At 41.4% G+C, this 19,935-nt stretch overlaps 1 protein-coding gene across 8 annotated transcripts in view; it reads right to left on the bottom strand.

The window, feature by feature from the left end:
• TOX2 (TOX high mobility group box family member 2) overlaps window positions 1–19,935 on the bottom strand; it is a 148,305-nt gene that overhangs the window by 49,399 nt on the left and 78,971 nt on the right. For all 8 annotated transcript variants that reach the window (XM_070472673.1, XM_070472670.1, XM_070472671.1 and 5 more), the window contains one exon: window positions 1,938–2,183. In XM_070472673.1, coding sequence (XP_070328774.1) covers window positions 1,938–2,183 — 246 coding nt within the window. The remainder of the gene's footprint in view (window positions 1–1,937; window positions 2,184–19,935) is intronic.

The following is a 19,935-nucleotide window of genomic DNA, read 5'->3' as shown; positions in this document are numbered from 1 at the left end:
GTGGAATCTGCAGGTCTCCGAGAGAGAAGGGGAAGTGGACGATCTGCATTATTTATGGGCTTGTTTCTCAAGAAATGGAGCAGCAATTTCCACTGAGCACTTTAGTGAGCAGTAGAAAATGTGGGTCTTGAGTTGGCTTCCTCCTGCCCTCCCTCTCTCTCATCTTCCCTCCTACGTCTCACCTAGCTTCACAAAAATAAAAGTGATGTGGCTCTTGAAAATACACAGAGTATGCCAGGTTGTTTTTCTTTTTCTTTTTAAGCAAAGAGATTTGGTGGTAATAAGAGTAAACAATAAATAAATAGAATATAGTCAAGATTGTTAGATGACAAACAATATAAATGAAGGTCTCAGACATCTGATAGAACTGGGCCACAAATTTGGCTGTGACCTCTGAACAGCCTTGGTAGGGATAAACATGATCCATCCAACATCATGTGATTCTTACAGAAATCAATTTAGCGGTACCTCCTGCCCTCCCACAGGTGTGTTTCTGACAAAATCAAGGACTGTTTTCCTCCTAGATACAGTGGTTGGTCCACGCATGCTATCATGGTCCTCCTTGGAAGACTCAAACTACCACCTCCCAGAGACATCAGAGAAGATGCTGGCTGCCGATAGCTGTCATGCCTGCTGTGTGGATGATACTAATGATATTGCTGGAGTTCCTGGATCCAGCCATGCCTGAAACCCTCTGTCCAGCCCTCAATACCTAGATATTTCAGTCTTTTTTTTTTTTTTCCTGCATCAGCTTCTTTGAATTTTATTCTTGTCACTTAGGAATGAAGTTAAGAGGTATTACTGGCAATATAATATTAACTGTAAAGGAAAAAGCAAAAAGAAACATATACCCCAGTCATTCAGAAGAAGTACTAGAATTCCCTTAAGGAGGTTTTCCCCATTATACAAAAGAATTCTCTACTGACTTTCTATAGGTCTTGATTGTTCAAAGCAGCCATTCATGCTGAAAAATCACACCTTGCTCAGCATGGGATTCAGGATCTTTATGATCCAAGCCCTACTAATTCTTTCACATCCTCTCTTCCTGTGCAACTCCATGTTCTTTCTCTCCAGCCCAGTAGGAAGGACCCACATGCCACGCCTGAGCAAGACATGAGCCTCCTGCTTCTTGCTTTTGTACACGCTGTTCCCTCAGCCTGGAAGGTCCTTTCCTGCGCTGGTCTGCCTGCCAAAGCCTCTTCTATCCTCAAACTCTAAGTCAGTCATCACCTTCTTCCCTGCCAGCTGAAACAAGACACAATATTTTTAAAGTAATATGATTCCACTTATATGAAATGTGCAGAAGAGGCAACTATATAGAAACAGAAAGTAGATTAGTGGTTGCCGAGGGCTACAGATGGGGGTGGGGTTGGGAATGATGACTAAGGGGGATAAGGTTTCTTTGTGGAGTGATGAAAAGGTTCTAAAATAGTTTGTGTTGATGGTCACACAGCTCTGTGAATATTCTAAAAGCTACTGAACCGTATACTTTAAATAGGTGAATTGCATAGTAGGTGAACAACATTTCAATTTCAATAAAGCCTTTTTTTTGACCTTGCCAGGTAGCTTGTAGGATCTTGGTCCCCCAACCAGGAACTGGACCCAGATTCCCTGCAGTGGAAGCATTGAGTTCTAACCACTGGACCACCAGGGAATTCTCCTTCAATAAAGCCTATAAAGGTGAGACTATACTATTAAAATAATAATAAAACATAATACCAAGATATTACAAACAAAGCTTCAGAAGCAAGTAGCATGACATAAACTTCCCTCCACGCCACCCTCCACATTCTGTGGACCCCCATGCAAGTAACTGACAGAGCCCAGACCCTGCACCTGAGCAGAGGGTCCTCCTCAAGGCACTGGCATTCTGCTCCCTCTCGACTCCCTTCCCTGCTGTGACCTAGCAGGAACCATGGCGGGTAACAGGGACTCACCGTGGGCAGCTGGCCCGATAGCAGGTGGCTGTCCTGGGCCAGCATGTTGGACACCATGATGGCTGGGAGGTCCATGGCCTGGTAGGAGTAGGCAGGGAGCAGTCCGTTGGGTGCGAGGCCGTGGCACAGTGAGTGGTAGCCGGCTTCGTGGTCCCCCAGGTGCAGGAGGGATGGCTCAGGGAGGTTGGGAGGTGTTATTGGGGGGATCTCATAGTCTTCGTTGCTCTCGTTCTGGCTGTTGAAGCTCTAAAACATCAAAAGGGCAGGTTGTTGCAGGTCAATGTCATACAACTGCAGAACAGGCTTTTCAGCACCAGTGATAGTAACAATGAACACCCCTTAGCAAAGCAGAGAGGGGATGGTCCCTCTGCAAGGCACACAGTCAAGATGACGCAGTCAGACTCCTGACCCATCCCCAATGGGTGCTTCCTCCTACTGGACAGTCTGTATACAGAAACCTGCGCTCCTGGAGAGTGGGGCCACCACCTGTTCACCTGTTTTTCTGTTTTCCCACCAGATCTGGCCACTGCAGCCCACCATGAATTCATCTGTCTACATCCACCTATTTTACAGATGGAAGAACTCAGGTCCTGGAGGAAAGTGGCTCAAGTAGGATTAGTAGAAGAGCTAAGAGCAGAGCTGAAGTATCCTGGCTCCATGCCTGGTGGTCTTCCAGGGCAGCTGGATGACTTTCTCTTGTGTGTCCCCAACTGTGTCCTCTCAACAGGTCTTCTCATCTCGGTAAATGGTACAAACATTCCCCCAGGAGCACAAGCTATTCCCCCAGGAGCCACACTGGACATTTTTCTTTCCAAACATTATTTGTTCATCTTCCCCACCTCATTCCACTGACCAGGAAGCTCCAGTACAATGCTAAATAGAAATGGTAAGAGTGGACACACTGCTTTTTTCCCTTAAGTATCTCAGTATTTTACCACTAAGCACCCAGGTGGTGCTAGTGGTAAAGAACCTACCTGCCAATTCAGGAGGCATGATCCCTGAGTAGGGAAGGCATGGCAAGGAGGAGGAAGAGGGCATGGCAACCCAGTCCAGTATTCTTGCCTGGAGAATTGCATGGACAAAGGAGCCTGGCAGGCTACAGTCCACGGGGTTGCAAAGAATTGGACATGACTGAAGTGACCCAGCATGCATAATGTTTGCCATAGATTCTTATAGGTATTCTATAACAGGTTAATTGTACTCCTTCTTCTTTCAATTAGGCATCACATTTTAATTTTATTGAATTCTCTTCCCCTGCATCTACTGAAAGGCTCAAATAAGCCTTTTCTCCTTTAATTCAGTTAAATATGGTAAACTGTACACTTAGTTTTCTTAATGCAAAAGCAACCTTGTTAATTTTGTAATGAATTCGCACAGTAACAATATTGCAGTGTAACCCCTCCTACCTCAGAGTATGACTGTATTTTGAGAAGGGTTTTTAAAGAGGTAATGTTAAATGAGATCATTAGGATGGACCCTCATCTTATGAAAAGCTATACATTTTTTGTATAAACTATTAAAAAAATACATTTCCATTGTTTAAAAAAAAAAAAGCAACCTTGTATTTCTGCAATGGACCCTACTTGGTCATAATATATTACTATTTTATCCATTATTAAATTTTGATTGCTGATATTTTGTTTAGGATTTTTGCATCTAGTTCATGAGTGGGATGGGGCTATGATTTTCCTTTTTCATACTGCTCTTATTGGGTTTCAGTACCAAGGTTATGTTAGCCTGGAAAATCATTCTTCCTTTTCTATGCTCTGAGAGTGATTAGACCTAGGAGAAGAGTTATATGTGAAATGCAAGATGGATCTGAGAAAACATGAAAGAGAAGTTTCAAGACATAGAGGAAAAAGTGAGGAAAAAACGGACATCTCTTTAATCAGCAGACTGGAGGGAGCAGAGGAATAACTGAAGAGACAATGACTAGGAATATTCCAGAACTGACGACGGACACTAGAGGTACTGGTGGATATGATGGTGACCTGTGGTCCCCTGTCTATGACAAAGGAGGCGAGACCAGGTAACGGGGGAAAAACAGTCTCTCCAATAAATGGGGCTGGGAAAACTGGACAGATACATGTAAAAGGATGAAATTAGAACACTCTCTAACACAATACATAGGAAAAACTCAAAATGGACTAAAGATCAAAATGTAAGACTGGAAACTCTGAGACTCTTGGGGAAAAGCATAGGCAGAACACTATTTGATGTAAATTGCAGCAAGATCTTTTTTGATCCACCTCCTACAGTAATAAAAATAAAACAAAAATAAACAAATGGGATCTAATTAAACTTAAAAGCTTTTGCACAGCAAAGGAAAACATAAAGAAAGCAAAAAGACAACCCTCAGGATGGGAGAAAATATTTGCAAATGAAGCACCTGGCAAGGAATTAATCTCCAAAATATACAAATAGCTTATGCAGCTCAATATCAACAAAAGAAATAACCCAGTCAAAAAATGGGCAGATCTAAACAGACATTTCTCCAAAGAAGACATACAAGCAGCCAAAAAGCACATGAAAAAATGCTCAACATCACTAATTATTAATGTTAGTGAAATGCATATCAAAACTACAATGAGATTTCACCTCACATTGGTCAGAATGGCCATCATCAAAAAACCTATAAATGATAAATTCTAGAGAGGGTATAGAGAAAGGCAACCCTCTTACACTGTTGGTGGGAATATAAATTGATACAGCCACTATGGAGAACAGTATGGCGGGTCCTTAAAAATCTAAAAATAAAACTACCATATGACCCAGCAATACTACTCCTGGCCATACATCCAATGAAAACCATAATTCAAAAAGATAAATGCAACCCTATGTTGAAGATGAAACTCCTGATATGAAGAACTGACTCATTGGAAAAGATCCTGAGGCTGGGAAAGATTGAAGGCGGGAGGAGAAGGGGACGACAGAGGATGAGATGGGTGGATGGCATCACTGACTCAATGGACATGAGTTTGAGTAGGCTCTGGGAGTTGGTGATGGACAGGGAAGCCTGGCGTGCTGCAGTCCATGGGGTCGTAAAGAGTTGGACATAACTGAGCAACTGAACTGAACCCTGGTTCATAGCTGTGCTTTTTACAATAGCCAGGACATGAGCAAATGAAATGTTCATCAACAGACACATGGGTAAAGAAGATGTGGTACATATATACAATGGAATATTACTTAGCCATAAAAAAGAACAAAATAGTGCATTTGCAGCAACATGGATAGACCTAGAGATTGTCCTATTGAGTGAAGTAAGTCAGACACAGAGAGACAAATATCATGATATCACTTATAAGTGGAATATTATTTTTTATTTTTTATTTTTTTTATTTTTTTTTGGAATATTATTTTTTAAAGGGTACAAATGAATTTATCTGCAAAACAACATCAGATATGCAGATGATACTACCCTAATGGCAGAAAGCAAAGAGAAACTAAAGAGCCTCTTGATGAGGGTGAAAGAGGAGAGTGAAAGAGCTGGCTTAAGACTAAAACTAAGATCATGGCATCTGCCCCCATTACTGCATGGCAAATAGAAGGGAAAAGATGAAAGTAGTGACAGATTTCCTCTTCTTGGGCTCCAAAAATCACTGTGGATGGTGACTGCAGCCATGAGATCAGAAGACAATTACTTCTTGGCAGGAAAGCGATGACAAACCTAGACAGTGTGTTGAAAAGCAGACATATTACTCTGCCGACAAAGATCCGTATAGTCAAGGCTATGGTCTTCCCTCTGGTCACATACAGTTATGAGAGCTGGACCAAAAGAAGGCAGAATGCCAAAGAATTGATGCCTTTTCAACTGTGGTGCTGGAGAAGATTCCTGAAAGTCCCTTGGACAACAAGAAGATCAAACCAGTCAATCTTAAGGGAGATCAACCCTGAATATTCACTAGAAGGACTGATACTGAAGCTGAAGCGCCAGTATTTTGGTCATCTGGTGTAAACAGACAACTCACTGGAAAACTCCCTGATGCTGGGAAAGATTGAGGGCAGAAGGAGAAGAGGGCATCTGAGGATGAGATGGCTGGATGGCACCACTGATGCAATGGACATGAAGTTAGGCAAACTCCAGGAGATGGTGAGGGACAGGGAGGCATGGCCTGCTGCAGTCCATGGGGTCACAAAGAGTCAGACACGACAGGGTGACTAAACAACAACAATGGTGGAGTGGGGACCACATGGTCTCTAAAACCCCTGCAGGGTGTCAACACCTTTCTCCTCGGGTGCCTGTGGTTTGAACCTCACCACAACTTGTGGAGAAGAACTCTAGACTGTTCTTTGAGGAGCATGCAAGCATACTCAGTCATGTCTGATTCTTTGCAACCCCATGGACTGTAGCCTACCAGGCTCCTTTGTCCATAGGACTTTTCAGGCAAGAATACTACAGTGGGTTGCCATTTCCTTCTCGAGGGGATCTTCCCAATCCAGGGATTGAATCTGCCTCTCCTGTGCCTCCTGCATTGGCAGGTGGATTCTTTACCACTGAGCCACCTGAGAAGCCAGACTGTCCTTGATAGTCACAGAAAGATGCTCTGAGAGGATAGTGCCTTGCCACATTCATGCCCAGCCCTTAGACCCAGACCCCAAGCCACCTCTTGGTCGTTGGCTCCCTCTGCAGGGATGTTGTGAGATTATTTCATATTATAGGCAAATAGCAGTCCAAGAAGCAGTGACCCTGTTGGTGGGAAAGGGCACTGGCAGCCCTACGGAATAGGACTCAGTCTTCCCACACCAAGATCTGGCTCTTTCCTACCATCTGAAGTTGCTTCCAAGAGCTGGGCCAAGCTCACATGTTTGGGGACCAACCTCTGCCTAGCTGCTCTATATGCATACACCCAAAGTTACATCTCTCTTACTGCACGATCTGAGGTTATCATCTTCTCTCTCTGTGCCCAGTTCTCACTCTTGCACCAAGAGGGACAGGGATGGGCTCATCCATCTCTCAAGTTCCATGGCTAATTATATACATTGGCTATTCAATCAAATCGATGAGATTTAAATCCAACTCGATGGCAGTCCCAGCTGGTACCCTGTAGTAACAGAAGGGCAGAAGAGGGGACCCAGGGAAGATCCAGTTTCTCCTGATCAAGCTTGACACATAAGGGGAGACCATATCCTGGTAGGTCTCAGTTCTACTGAAAATAACTTCCTTGAGCATTTTTTCAATTAGGAAATATAAATAAATAACATTTAATGAACATTTAATATGCTAGTTGTGAATATTTTACAGACAATTAATGTATTAAATTCTTACAACCTCTTTATGAAGGAGCTTCTGTTATTATATGCCCATTTTACAGATACAGAAACTAAGGCACAGAGAAGGGAATTTACTTGCCCAAAGACACACAGTTAGTAAAAGGTCTCACTCCCTCCACTGTCTGCAAAGGAAGGCAACGTTTCCTAGTTTGTGACGTGGATCCTGGGACTCTGGGTCCTAATAATTGTTAGAGGCTGTGCCAGTTTATGGCCAAACTGAGGGCTTAAGCACTAAAAAACAAATTTTGGTCCAGCTATGATAACCATAGCTATCGTTGCTATTGTTCACTCAGTCACATCCAAACTCTTTGGGACCCCACGGACTGCAGCATGGCAGGCTTCCCTGTCCTTCACCATCTCCCAGAGTAGCTCAAACTCATGTCCATTGAGTTGGTGATGCCATCCAACCATCATGTCCTCTGTCGTCCCCTTCTCCTCCTGCCTTCAACCTTTCCCAGCATCAGGGTCTTTCCCAGTGATCTGGCTCTTGGCATCAGGTGGCCACAGTATTGGAGCTATCATATCATCCCAGAAAGCAGAGTCCAGGAAGTCTTCCCCCAGCCCGCCTACAACAAGATTCCCCCTCCGCAGCCTCGCATGGACTCTCCGAGGCTTCTTAATGCCGGCAGTGATTTGTGACTCTTTCCTTTCTTTCAGTTTATGTCCCCTTCCTCAGACCCCAGGCCAAGGGTTAAGGCTGTTGTGTCACCAGTGCTTGGCACACAGTAGGTGCTCAGTTAGAATGTGATGAGTGAGCACATGTAAGAGGGTGATGCACCAGGCTTTGGGTTTAGACTTCATCTGGGTATTTCCATATCTGTCCCTCTCAACAGACCAGAAGTCCCTCAGTCACCCACTATTCACGTCTCTGGGCGCTGATTTCCTTTCTACTCTCCGCACCCACAACAGGCGCTGTCACGAGGCACATGACAGTGAACGCCAAATGATGCTTGAGTCCACACCTTTCTTTAAAAACCAAAACCTTAACACACTGGAACCAGCCCAAAGGACCAGAAGCCTTTTGCAAAACTAAGCATATGTTATATCAAAATATTGGAATCACACAATTATGACAATTCATTTAAAGAGGCAATTAGCGCACTTAAAAATAACTACACATGCAAACACGTACATGCCTCCTCTGAATGCAATTAAATCCTAAATGCATGACACCTGAATACCAGCCCAGCCGGCTATGGTGAATACACCATACTGTCTGTCAGTCACTGGACCCAGCATTTCCACATTCACTCTCCATTTAACTCATGAGTTCTGCAAAGAAGTGACTGTTCTCTCCATTCTGTAGATGAAGATGATGAAGTTCAGCGAATGAAGGTGTCACAAGTGATTCTTGGTTGGGATTCAAGCCCAGGTCTTATGACTGAATCCATCATTCTCCCACACTGGGTCAGAGACTTCTTTAAGATTCAAGTTCCTCACTTCCTCTAAATAAGAGATGGGCCACTCAGTGATTCGTAATTTGCTCTTCAGCACCAAGGTCCTCATGAGAATACAGAAAGAGATGCCAAGTTGTAAAAGCTATAGAAGTTAAAAATATTAGCAAAACCTTACAAGGAAACTTCTGGAAAGAGCTGACTCTTCCTATCCACCCATCCTCTCTCAAACCCACTCCAACCACATTTTCATCCCACCATCCACCAAAACTGTTTGTCAAGGTCTTCAGTAACCTCCATGTTACTAAGTCCAGTGGTCAGATCTCACTGCCCTCTTGTCCTCCTTGACCTTCTCAGCAGCATTTGACATACCTGGCCACCCACTTTCTCCTGGGAATAAATTTCTTCAACTGTTTCTAGGACATCACAGATGTTGATCTTCCTAAATCACAAGTCATTTCTTCTCCATGCCCTTTGCTGGTTCTCATTCTTTCCTTCAACCTATTAATGATGTCACAGAGCTCAGATCCCAGACCTCTCCTCTAAACACTCAGTCTTTGAGGATTTCATCCAGCCTCCTGGATTTAAATACCATCTATGTTCTGCTGACTCTCCAGCTTATGTGTCCAGCTCAGAACTCTCTTCTGAACCACAGATTCATGGACCCCACTGTTATCTGACACCTTTGTTTGCGTTTTAATGGACATCTCAAATTTAATGCATCCAAAAGAGAACCTGTCAACCCATGGTTTTCTCTTCCTTAGCTAATGGCAGGTCCAAACTTGCAACTGCTCAGGCCAAATGCCTTGGAGCTGTCCTTTGTTTACTTTCTTTCTCTCATATCCAACACCAAATCTGTCAGGAAATCCGAATGGCCCCACCTTCAGAACAGAGACAAACGGAGCCACGACTGTCCAAGGCACCATCCTCTCCATCCTGGAGGACTGCAGTAGTTTCCTACCTGGCTTGCCTACCCCAGCTCTTGCTATGGTTCATTCTCACTCAGAGGCCAGAATTACATGTTAAAATGTAAGTTCATGTAATTCCTCTGCCCACCACCATCCAGGGGTGCTCTTCTTACCCAACAACAGAGTCCTCAGCAATTCCATTCCTGGTTATAATCTAGAAAAAGCCAAAAATACTAATTCAAAAAGATACATGCACCTCGGCGCTAACAGTGACATTATTTACAATTGCCGAGGTATGGAAGCAACTTAAAGGTCCATCAATTGATGAATGGATAAAGAAGACATAGCATATATATACATACACACACAAACACATATGTATGTATACACACACACACACACACACACAGAGGAAGGCTACTATGCCATAAAAAGAATGAAATTTTACCATCTGCAGCAACATATATGGAACTGGAGGGCATTATATTAAGTGAAATAAGTCAGACAGAAAAAGACAGAGACTGTATATCACTTACATGTGGAATCTAAAAAATACAATAAATTATAGCAAAACAAAAGTGAAAATATAAAAAAAAAAAAGGAGCAGACACAAAAATATAGATAAGAAATTAGCGGTTACCGGTGGGGAGAGGGAAGTGGGAAGGGGGACTACAGCGTAGGAGAGGAAAAGGGTTGTTATGGGATGATAGGGAACCATGTTTGTGAAACTTTTGAAAACCGTAAAGCACAGTAGAATCTGTTTTTATATTTATTTATGGCTGCGTTGGGCCTTAGTTGTGGCACAAGCTTTCTTGTAGCATGTGGGATCTCAGTTTCCCAATCCTCGATCGAACCTGTGTCCCCCATTCTGGAAGGTGGATCTTAACCGCTAGACCACCAGGAAAGTCCAGCACTGCAGAATTTAAAGAATCTTTCATTCAACAAAAAAGAACAAGGGTCTTATAATGGCTACATGGCCCAGCTCCCCCACTCCCACCTACATCCCTTTTACCTTCCTGACGTCACCTCTTAATATGTTCCTTCTTTGTGCCAGTCTGGCCACACTAGGTATGGTTATAAGCCTTAGCGCCTTTGCACTGACGGTTTCCTCTCTCTAGCAGATTCTCCTGTTAAATATCCACACAACTCATTCCTTCATCACTAAGTTCTCTACTCAAACATCTGCTTCTCAATGAGGTCTACCCTCACTGTTCAATTTAAAGTCACAAATCATCAGCCATGTTCTACAATTCCCTTGTTTCTATCCCTTACTAAACGGCAACTCACTCCAGTATCCTTGCCTGGGAAATCTGGTGGACAGAGGAGCCTGGTGGGCTGCAGTCCCTGGGGTCACAAAGAGTCGGACACAACTGAGTGACTGAGCACGCACACACAGCATTTAATGCTTTCTAACATCCTACACATTTTATTGATTTATTATGTTTATTATGTATTACCCAACTCCATTAGAATATCTTCATGGAGGAGGAGATTTTCACCTGTCTTGTCCACTGCTGTATCCCCAGTTTCTTCAACAGTGCTTGGCATGTAATGAGTGCTCAAAAAGTCTTTGATAAATGAATGAATAAATGAACAAATGAACTGCTCAGCAAATGCCTGAAGAAAGAGTGGTAAGAAAATGAATGGACTGGCAGACCATGAGGAGTCCCCCCTTCTAAGGAGAAGGCTTACTCTAGGCTCTGATCCAAGGCTACGACACAAGTTGTTTGAATCAGTCCAACATTCCCCGCTTCTCAGAACTGGTGCATGAGAATCTGTAAGTGTCCTTTGTGGGGAGCGGGTGGGACTGGGGAGAAAGAGGCACTGCAGCAAAGAGCAGGGCGAGGAAGTAGGGGTTTACCAACACACGACATCTACCATACAGAGGAATGCTAGGAGGCTGCCAGGATCAGCTTGTTTCCGAATTCCTCCCTTTGTGCTTTTCTTTCCAAATCAACTAATGAACAAGTTAGTTGAATCAACTAAACTCAGAGCAAAGCAATAGAGATGGGGCAGAAGGGGCATCCGGGAGACTGTCGGGTTTTTCTCGCACCGGTTCCAGGAAAGGAAGACTACTGCACTGACCCAAACGACCTTTGTGGCTTGCCCTTGGGTCAGATGGCTAAGCCTTCTCAGGGAATTCCTAGGAGGAAGAGACTTAATTAAACATGGAAGCTGATGACTTCTTGAGGTAGGAGAACAAACAAGCAAGGGTGGGGAATGGGCCCTGGGCCTTGAGAAAGTGATGGAGAGGAAGGAGTCTAAGAACATCCAATGGACCAGAGCCTGTTGCAGTGACAAGCTTATGTTCCATGAAATTATCAGAATAAACTCATTTGCTTACCACAATTAAAAAAAAAAGACAAACGAATCCATTCAGCCATAGGAACTAACATGGCTGTAATATAGGAAGTAAAAAAATAAATGTGTGTGTGTACGTGTGTGTGTATGTTCTAAGTCGCTTCAGTCGTGTCCAACTCTTTGCAGCCCACGGATTGTAGCCTGCCAGGCTCCTCTGTCCATGGAATTTTCCAGGCGAGAATACTGGAGTGGGTTGCCATTTCTTTCTCCAGGGGATCTTCCTGACTCAGGGGTCAAACCTGTGTTTCTTGTGTCTCCTGCTTTGGCAGGCAAATTCTTTACCACTGAGCCACCTGGGAAGCCTATATATATATATTCTTCTAAATAACCCTTTCTGAAACAAATATTCAAAGTTCAAACCTAGAGAACGATAAAAAAAAATTCAAGAAAAGGATTCTAGAAAGAGTAGTGAGCTGAAAAATTACAATGTATATCAATTCAAAATAGCTGTCCATAAGGTGACTATAGTATTCAATGTGTAATGTGACTATATTGGTTCCTAAAATAGAAAAGGTACAGGATAGAATTATAAAATTAATAATGATCACAAACTAAAAATCTAGAGGATTTCATTAGAACCTATGCCTTCCCTTAAGATTGCAAATATTGATTAGTAATTTATATTGCAAGGAAAATGTAAGTTTAAATACTTCTGTTATAATTTTAAAATTTTTATTGAGGTGAAATTCACATAACAAAAAGATAATTCTTTTAAAAATAACACTTGTGTGGCATTTAGTACATTCACTCATAATGTTTTGCAATCACCGCCTCTATCAGGTTCCAAAATATTTTCATTATCCCCAAAAGAAAACCCCATACTTATTAAATAGTTTCTCCCTGCTCTCCTGGCCTCAACTCCAGGAGACCACCGATCTATGTTCTGTCTCTGTGGATTTGCCTATTCTGAATAGCTTAATATAAGTGCGATTTTACCTTCTTTCATTTAGCATAATGTTTTTGAGCATAATGTACATTATCCACAATGTAGCATATATCAGTACTTCATTTCTTCCTGTGGCTGAACAGTATTCCATTTTATGTATATACCCAATTTTGTTTATTCATTCATCCACTGACGAACATCTGGGCTGTTTACACCCTTTGGCTATTGTGAATAGTGCTGCTATGAACAAGTGTGTACATATATTTGTCGGAGTCCTTATTTTTAATTCTTTAGGGTATACAGCTAGGTGTGGAATTGTTGAGTCATATGATAATTCTATGTTTAACTTACTGAGGAACTGTCAAACTTTTTCCATCGTGGCTGCACATTTTACATTTCTACCAGCAATGTATGAGTGTTCCAATTACACCACATCCTTGTCACCAACACTTAAATTCCATTTTTTATTATAGACATCCTAGTGAGTATGAAATGGTATCTTATAGTAGTTTTGATTTGTATTTCCCTAATGACTAGTGATGTTGAGTATCTTTCCATGTGTTTTTTGGCCATTTGCATATCTCTGTGGGGAAACATCTAGAACTTTTTTGTTCATTTTTAAATTAGGTTGTCTTTCCATTGTAGTGTTGCAAGAGTTCTTTATATATTCTACATACTAGACCCTTATATGATTTGCATGGGGTGGAAAGTGGGAGGGAGGTTCAAGAGGGACAGGACATATACTTAAGTGTGGCTAATTCATGTTGATGTACAGCAGAAACCAACACAAAGTTGTAAAGCAATTACCCTTCATTTAAAAATAAATAAATATTCTTAAAAGCTAAGCACAGAGTTTAAAAACAGATATATCATTTGCAAAATATTTTTCTCCCATTCTGTAGGCATTTTTTTTCCACTTTCTTGGAAATGCCCTTTAATACAAAGGAATTTTTAAATTTTCATGCAGTCTTCATTGTTTTTCTTTTGTTGCTAATGCTTTTGATGTCCTGTTTAAGAATTCATAGCCAAATCCAAGGTCATGAAGAGTTACCCTATGTTTTCTTCTAGGAATTTTGTGGCTTTAGTCCTGAGACTTGGGTCATGGATCCCTTTTGAAATAACTTCTGTATACAGCATGAAGTAGAGTCCAGTTTTATTTTGCCCATGGTTATCCAGTTGTCCCAAAAAGCTATCTGATGATGAGACTGTTCTTTCTCTGTTGACTGGCCTTGGCACCCTTGATGAAAATAATTGCAACTGACCACAGATGTAAAGGTTTATTTCTGGACTCCTATTTCTATTCCATTGGTCTATATGTCCAACCTTATACTACAACCACTGCAGATGATGACTGCAGCCATGAAATTAAAAGATGTTTGTTCCCTGGAAGAAAAGCTATGCCAAACCTAGACAGCATATTAAAAAGCAAAACATTACTTTGCCAACAAAGGTCCATCTAGGCAAAGCTATGGTTTTTCCAGTAGTCATGTATGGATGTGAGAGTTGGACCATAAAGAAAGCTGAGCGCTGAAGAAATGATGCTTTTGAACTGTGGTGTTGGAGAAGACTCTTGAGAGTCCCTTGGAAAGCAAGGAGATCCAGCCAGTCAAACCTAAAGGAGAGCAGTCCTGAATATTCATTGGAAGGACTGATGCTGAAGCTGAAGCTCCAATACTTTGGTCCCCTGATGTGAAAAGACTGGTCCCCACTGGAAAAGACCCCGATGCTGAGAAAGACTGAAGGCAGGAGGAGAAGGGGATGACAGAGGATGAGACGGTTGGATGGCATCACCGACTCGATGGACTTGAGTTTGAGCAAGCTCTGGGAGGTGGTATTGACAGGGAAGCCTGGTGTGCTGAAGTCCATGGGGTTGCAAAAAGTCGGACATGACTGAGCAACTGAACTGAACTGAACTGAATACTGAGCACACTGTTCTGACTGTGGTGCTCTTGTAGGAACTGGGAAGTGTTACTCAACTTTGCTCTTCTCTTGTAAAACTGCTATAGCAATTCAGGATTCATTGCAATTCATATGTATTTGAGGACTGGTTCTTCTATTTCTTCTAAAAAACTTGACAGGGATTGCAATGCACATGTAGATTGCTTGGATAGTACTGCAACCTTACCAAAATTAAGACTTCCGATTCACAAACACAGATGTTTTCCTCATTTGTTAAGCTCTTCTTTAATTTCTTTCAGCAGTGTTTTATAGTTTTCAGCATTCAAGTCTTTCACCACCTTGGTTAAATTTATTCCTAAGTATTTTATTATTGTGGACGCTGTGACATATGAAAACTGTTTTCTTAGTTTTTTTTTATTAATTATTTGCTGGTACATGGAAACACAGCTGACTTTTGAATATTGATCTTACACCCTGAAACTTTGCTGAATTCATTTATTATACATTTATTATAATTTTAAATAAAAGCAGAAATTCTACACCATTAGAGGAACAAAAACAAAAATAAAAACAAATAGAAAAGAAAATAGAACCTGATCATCTAACAAAAATATGAAAGGAAAAAGAAAATAGAAATTAATTATGAAATATGATAACCTTCATAAAATGAGAGTATTAAGACTACTAGTAATCACAATAAATAAAAAATGATTTCAAGTCCTTTATTAAAATATAAAAAATTAAAATTTTGATGAAAATAAATGAATCCAGCATATGACATTTATAATAGGCATGCCTAAGATAAAATTACATAGAAGGTTAAAACTAAGCAGATATATCAGGCAAATAAAAAGCAGAAGTGGCAAAATTAGTAACAAGTTAAGCACAATCTGGGGGCAAAAAGCATTAAAGAGACCAAGAGCAATACTTAAGTTGATAAATGACACAATCCACTAAGAAGAAATGACAGACATAAACTTTTATGTAGACAGATAAACCACAGGAATATAAAACGTTGACAAACTGTTAGAAGTACAAAGAGGATTTAATCAAACCAAAAACATAAAGAGACACTAGCACATTTCTTCAAAAACTGACAAAATCGATCAGACAGAAATGAGTAAGGACAGAAGATTTGAATAACACAATTTCCTGTCTTGATTTGTCTCAATTTAAAGAACACACATTCTTTTCAAATGTGCATGGAACACTTAAAAAACATTACCATGTACTAACTACTCAGATAATTACAAACTTTTCAAAAGGTAGAGATGACATGGGCCACATTCTATGATCTAAATGCACTAATCTAGTTTTTAACAACAAAGAAAAAAGAAGAGAGAGAAAGAGGGAGTAGAAAAACATGGAGGCAGACAGACCCTCTAAAATACTTGGACATTTTAAGAACAAATCTAGTAAATTTGGGGTTAAATAGGAAATCACAACTGAAATTACAGACAATGAAAATACCACCCGACAAAATCTGTGAGAGGCAGACAATGAAAAATGTATAACTTTTTACCTAAATGAATTTATTAGAAGACAAGAAAGACAAAATAGATGAATTCAGCACTCAAGAAGCTAGAAACGAAAACAAAATAAATCAAAAGTCATTAGAAGAAAGACTAAAAAAAGTACTATAGAAGACAAATTTTACATAAATATGAGGAGGAAATTTTTTTTGAAGAGGTTAACAAAATAGTAAACAACTGACAAGAAAAAAAAAGATGCCTCAAAAAGGAATGAAAAATACATAGAATCTTTGAAAGTTATCGTTGAGAATTCCTTTGTAAGAGAGTTAAGGCTAATTTTCATAAATGTTTATTATTTTCAGCTTAATTCTGTTGTGGAAATCTTCTATATAACTATTAGTTTTTGTTGTTTTTTTTTTTCTGTTTGATCTATTGGTTTCTGAGACAGGTAGGTCAAAAAATTTCCACCATGATTGTGATTTTATCAGTTTCTTCCTGTATGTCCATTTTTGGCTTCATATATTTCAGAGCATTGTTATGTATTTGAAAATTAACAATTATTGTATTTTGGAGATGTATACCTTTCATTATTTGATTGGTTTACCCAATTAATGCTTACTAGAAGGTCGTCTGGCTGACATGCGGATTACCAGTTTCCATCACCCACTCCAATGGTGTGTAAGGCAGAAGATTCACTGAGAAGCAACCTATAGGAATTGAGGGTGATTTGGCTTTTCTCTCATCCTGAACCCCCACTTCCAAGCCAAGTGAGAAAGACCTCTGTCACCGGTCAGGACTTGGGGTGCAACACAAAAGGGGTGGTGGCACCTCATTTCCTGGTGAAGTCTGATGAGAAAGAGCTCTCAGGAGGACTCAAGTTGTGTCTCCAGAGTCGAGAGGCTCTGTGCCTAGAAGGTTCTGGAAGGTGTGAGGAGAGCTGGAGCCGCCAGAAGAGACAGCAACTGGAGAGAGTCAGAGAGCGGTTTGCATGTCCACGGTGTGGCAAGCTCGGGACGTATGAGTTGCTGGGGGCAGATGAAAGCTAAGGACAGCGGTTGGCTGAAGGCATCTAAAGAGGTTCACCCAGGACAGCAGCCTGATAGGGTAGGGGGGTGTCTTAGCAGCAGGAGGTATGTCATCAGGTATGCCCCCTGAGAGAGGACCCCCAGTTCAGTGCGCCCCATGGGAAAAAGCCCACGTGTGAGGGTCTGCTACAGCAGCAGACACAAAGGCGAGGATATCAACAAGACTGGTGAGCGTGACGTTCTGATCCTGTCCTGACTCTGAAGCCTCCGGAAGCATCACAGGACACGGGAGTGGATGCAGAGGCAACAGGCCACCCCCTGCCCACTGCAGGCTTCCAAGACCATGAGCTGGGAAGGAAAGGACAAGGGTGGACCTCTGCTTTCTTGTACCCTGTGGAGTCCAGTCTGCTGGAAAACCCGGAGTGACAGCAACACCTTACGCTGACACAGACTTTGGGCTCCAAATGCTTTCATGTATTTGAAATACTTTTCCCACAAAAGCTTGAAGATTCTTGAAATATACAATCAGTGGGTACTATTTTAAAGAGCACTGGCTTTGGACTTAGACTGACCTGGGAGAATTCCAGTCCTGCCACTTACTTGCTGAAAGACCTCTGGCAATTCATCCCAACTACCTACTCCTGGGTATCTTTATCTATGAACGAACCCCACCTCACTGCTGAGAGAATTATACAAGGAAACGATATGAAGACACAGGGACAGAGGTCAACACATCCTGCCCCCCGCCGCCCCCATACTCAAGGAAGCAAAAAAAAAAAAAAAACCTCAGGGTGTAAGCAGTACAAGTGTTAAATATCTTCTATTTTGGAAACTGAGGTTCAACATGGAAAAATGACCTATCCAAAGTCACACACTCAGTATTTACGGTAACAAAGACAAGAAACCCTGACTGACTGGGGCCAACACATGCTCTACCATTATTCACACCCGTCCCAACACATACATCCATCTTGATTAGCCCAGAACTGTCCTGCTTTACGCCTCTTGTCCTGGGTAATTCCCTCTTTCACCTTAAAATTGTCCTGGTTTGGACAGTAAATTATATGGCCATCTACCATCTTAACAAATCAAACTCAACCCTGTAAGAACATCTCAGATAGAGGACTGTCATTCAATTCAGCGTTTCCTGACTCTGTTTTCAAAACAAGGAAAACAGCATCTTACCCAAACTTAAAGCCCCGTCAACTGGATCAGGGCACCCAGCACCATAGCTTATTATGTGTACAGTGATTTTATGAATTCAGTAGGGAATGAAATGCAATTTTGTCAGGCTTGTCTGTGTCCATAATGACTGAGTCAAATTAATCATCTTGGATAATACCCCTGTGTCACCCGTCCCAGAGATGTTTAATAGAATTTTTCTGATTCATGTCTTGCAGTCCATCAGATCTGGAGTATTGCCACCCTTCTGAAAATCAGTACCATTATGCCTTCTTGTTGGGCTATCATTTTCCAGGGCTAAAAATGCTTCTCAAAAATAAATAAATAAAAGCCCATGCCATATATAAGCGAAACGGGAGTGAAAAAGCCATATTGTTAAAATTAAATGTGGATTCTAGTGGCGGCGGGGAGGGGAGGAGGATATAATAGCTTTTTAAGCCTTTATTTACAGGCAGAACCTCCGAGCCATGGCAACGGGGATGGAGGAGACCGTAGAAAACTCTCCCACTGGTGGTCCTGACCCTGAAATGCTTAGGTTGGAGCAGAGGCGTCATAACGTGACAATGACAACCAGTCCCACTTGACATGAGTTTTGTTTATTAAAACAGTATCTGGGAACAAACATAATAATCCCGGCAGGTTTTTTGCTCAGGAAATTATCTGAGTCACTTTAAGGTTCAGGCAGTTTTCCAGACTGATCCACTTGTGGGGGATGCTTCTGGAAAAATGAGCAATTATAGTGGAAGGGTTTCCTTCTTTAGGAGAAAGCAATTCCAGGAGAACTGAAGTAGCAAGGCTGGGAATAACTTGGGGTCAAAGCTTTTGAGTGAGAGGGTGTGGCCTGAGCACCATCATTATCCCATTTTATAGATAAGCAGGCTCTCTTTTCTAATAACTGGCAGAGGTTTATTTTAATAACATATATATATATATATATTTACAATCACATACCCAACTGCCTCTTTGACACTTTCCCTTTGTATGTTGTAAAGGCAAGGTCTGCAAAATTTTTTCTGTGAAGGTGGAGATAGTAAACCTTTTTGGCTTTGTGGGTTAAATAGCCTCTGTCACAACTATTTTACCTCTGCTTCTGGAGCATGAAAGTAGACATGACAGTGTTGAAACTAATGAACATAATAGCTGTGTTCCAATAAAGCTGTATTTACAAATGACAAGTGGTTGGCCAGATTTGGCCCATGGGCCATGGTTTGCTGACCCTTGTCCTAGAGGTGGTTTTTCTTCTCCTTAGAACTTTTACCATCTAACACACAAAATTCTTGACTTTTTAAAGGTACTTATTGCCTGTTCCAGAAACCTGTATGTGGGTCAAGAAGCAACAGTTAGAACTGGACATAGAATGACAGACTGGGAAATGGAAATAGGAAAGGAATATGACAAGGCTATATACTATCACCCTATTTATTTAACTTATGTGCAGAGTGTATCATGTGAAATGCCAGTCTGGATGAATTACAAGCTGGAATCAAGATTGCCAGGAGAAATATCAACAACCTCAGATATGCTGATGATACCACTCTAATGGCAGAAAGTGAATAGGAACTAAAGTCTCTTGATGCAGTTGAAAGATGAGAGTGAA

This window comes from Odocoileus virginianus, chromosome 9 (genome assembly GCF_023699985.2).
Source record: "Odocoileus virginianus isolate 20LAN1187 ecotype Illinois chromosome 9, Ovbor_1.2, whole genome shotgun sequence".
Lineage (NCBI taxonomy): Eukaryota > Metazoa > Chordata > Mammalia > Artiodactyla > Cervidae > Odocoileus > Odocoileus virginianus.
Note: the sequence above shows the minus strand (reverse complement) of the source record. Positions and strands in the feature narration are given on the sequence as shown.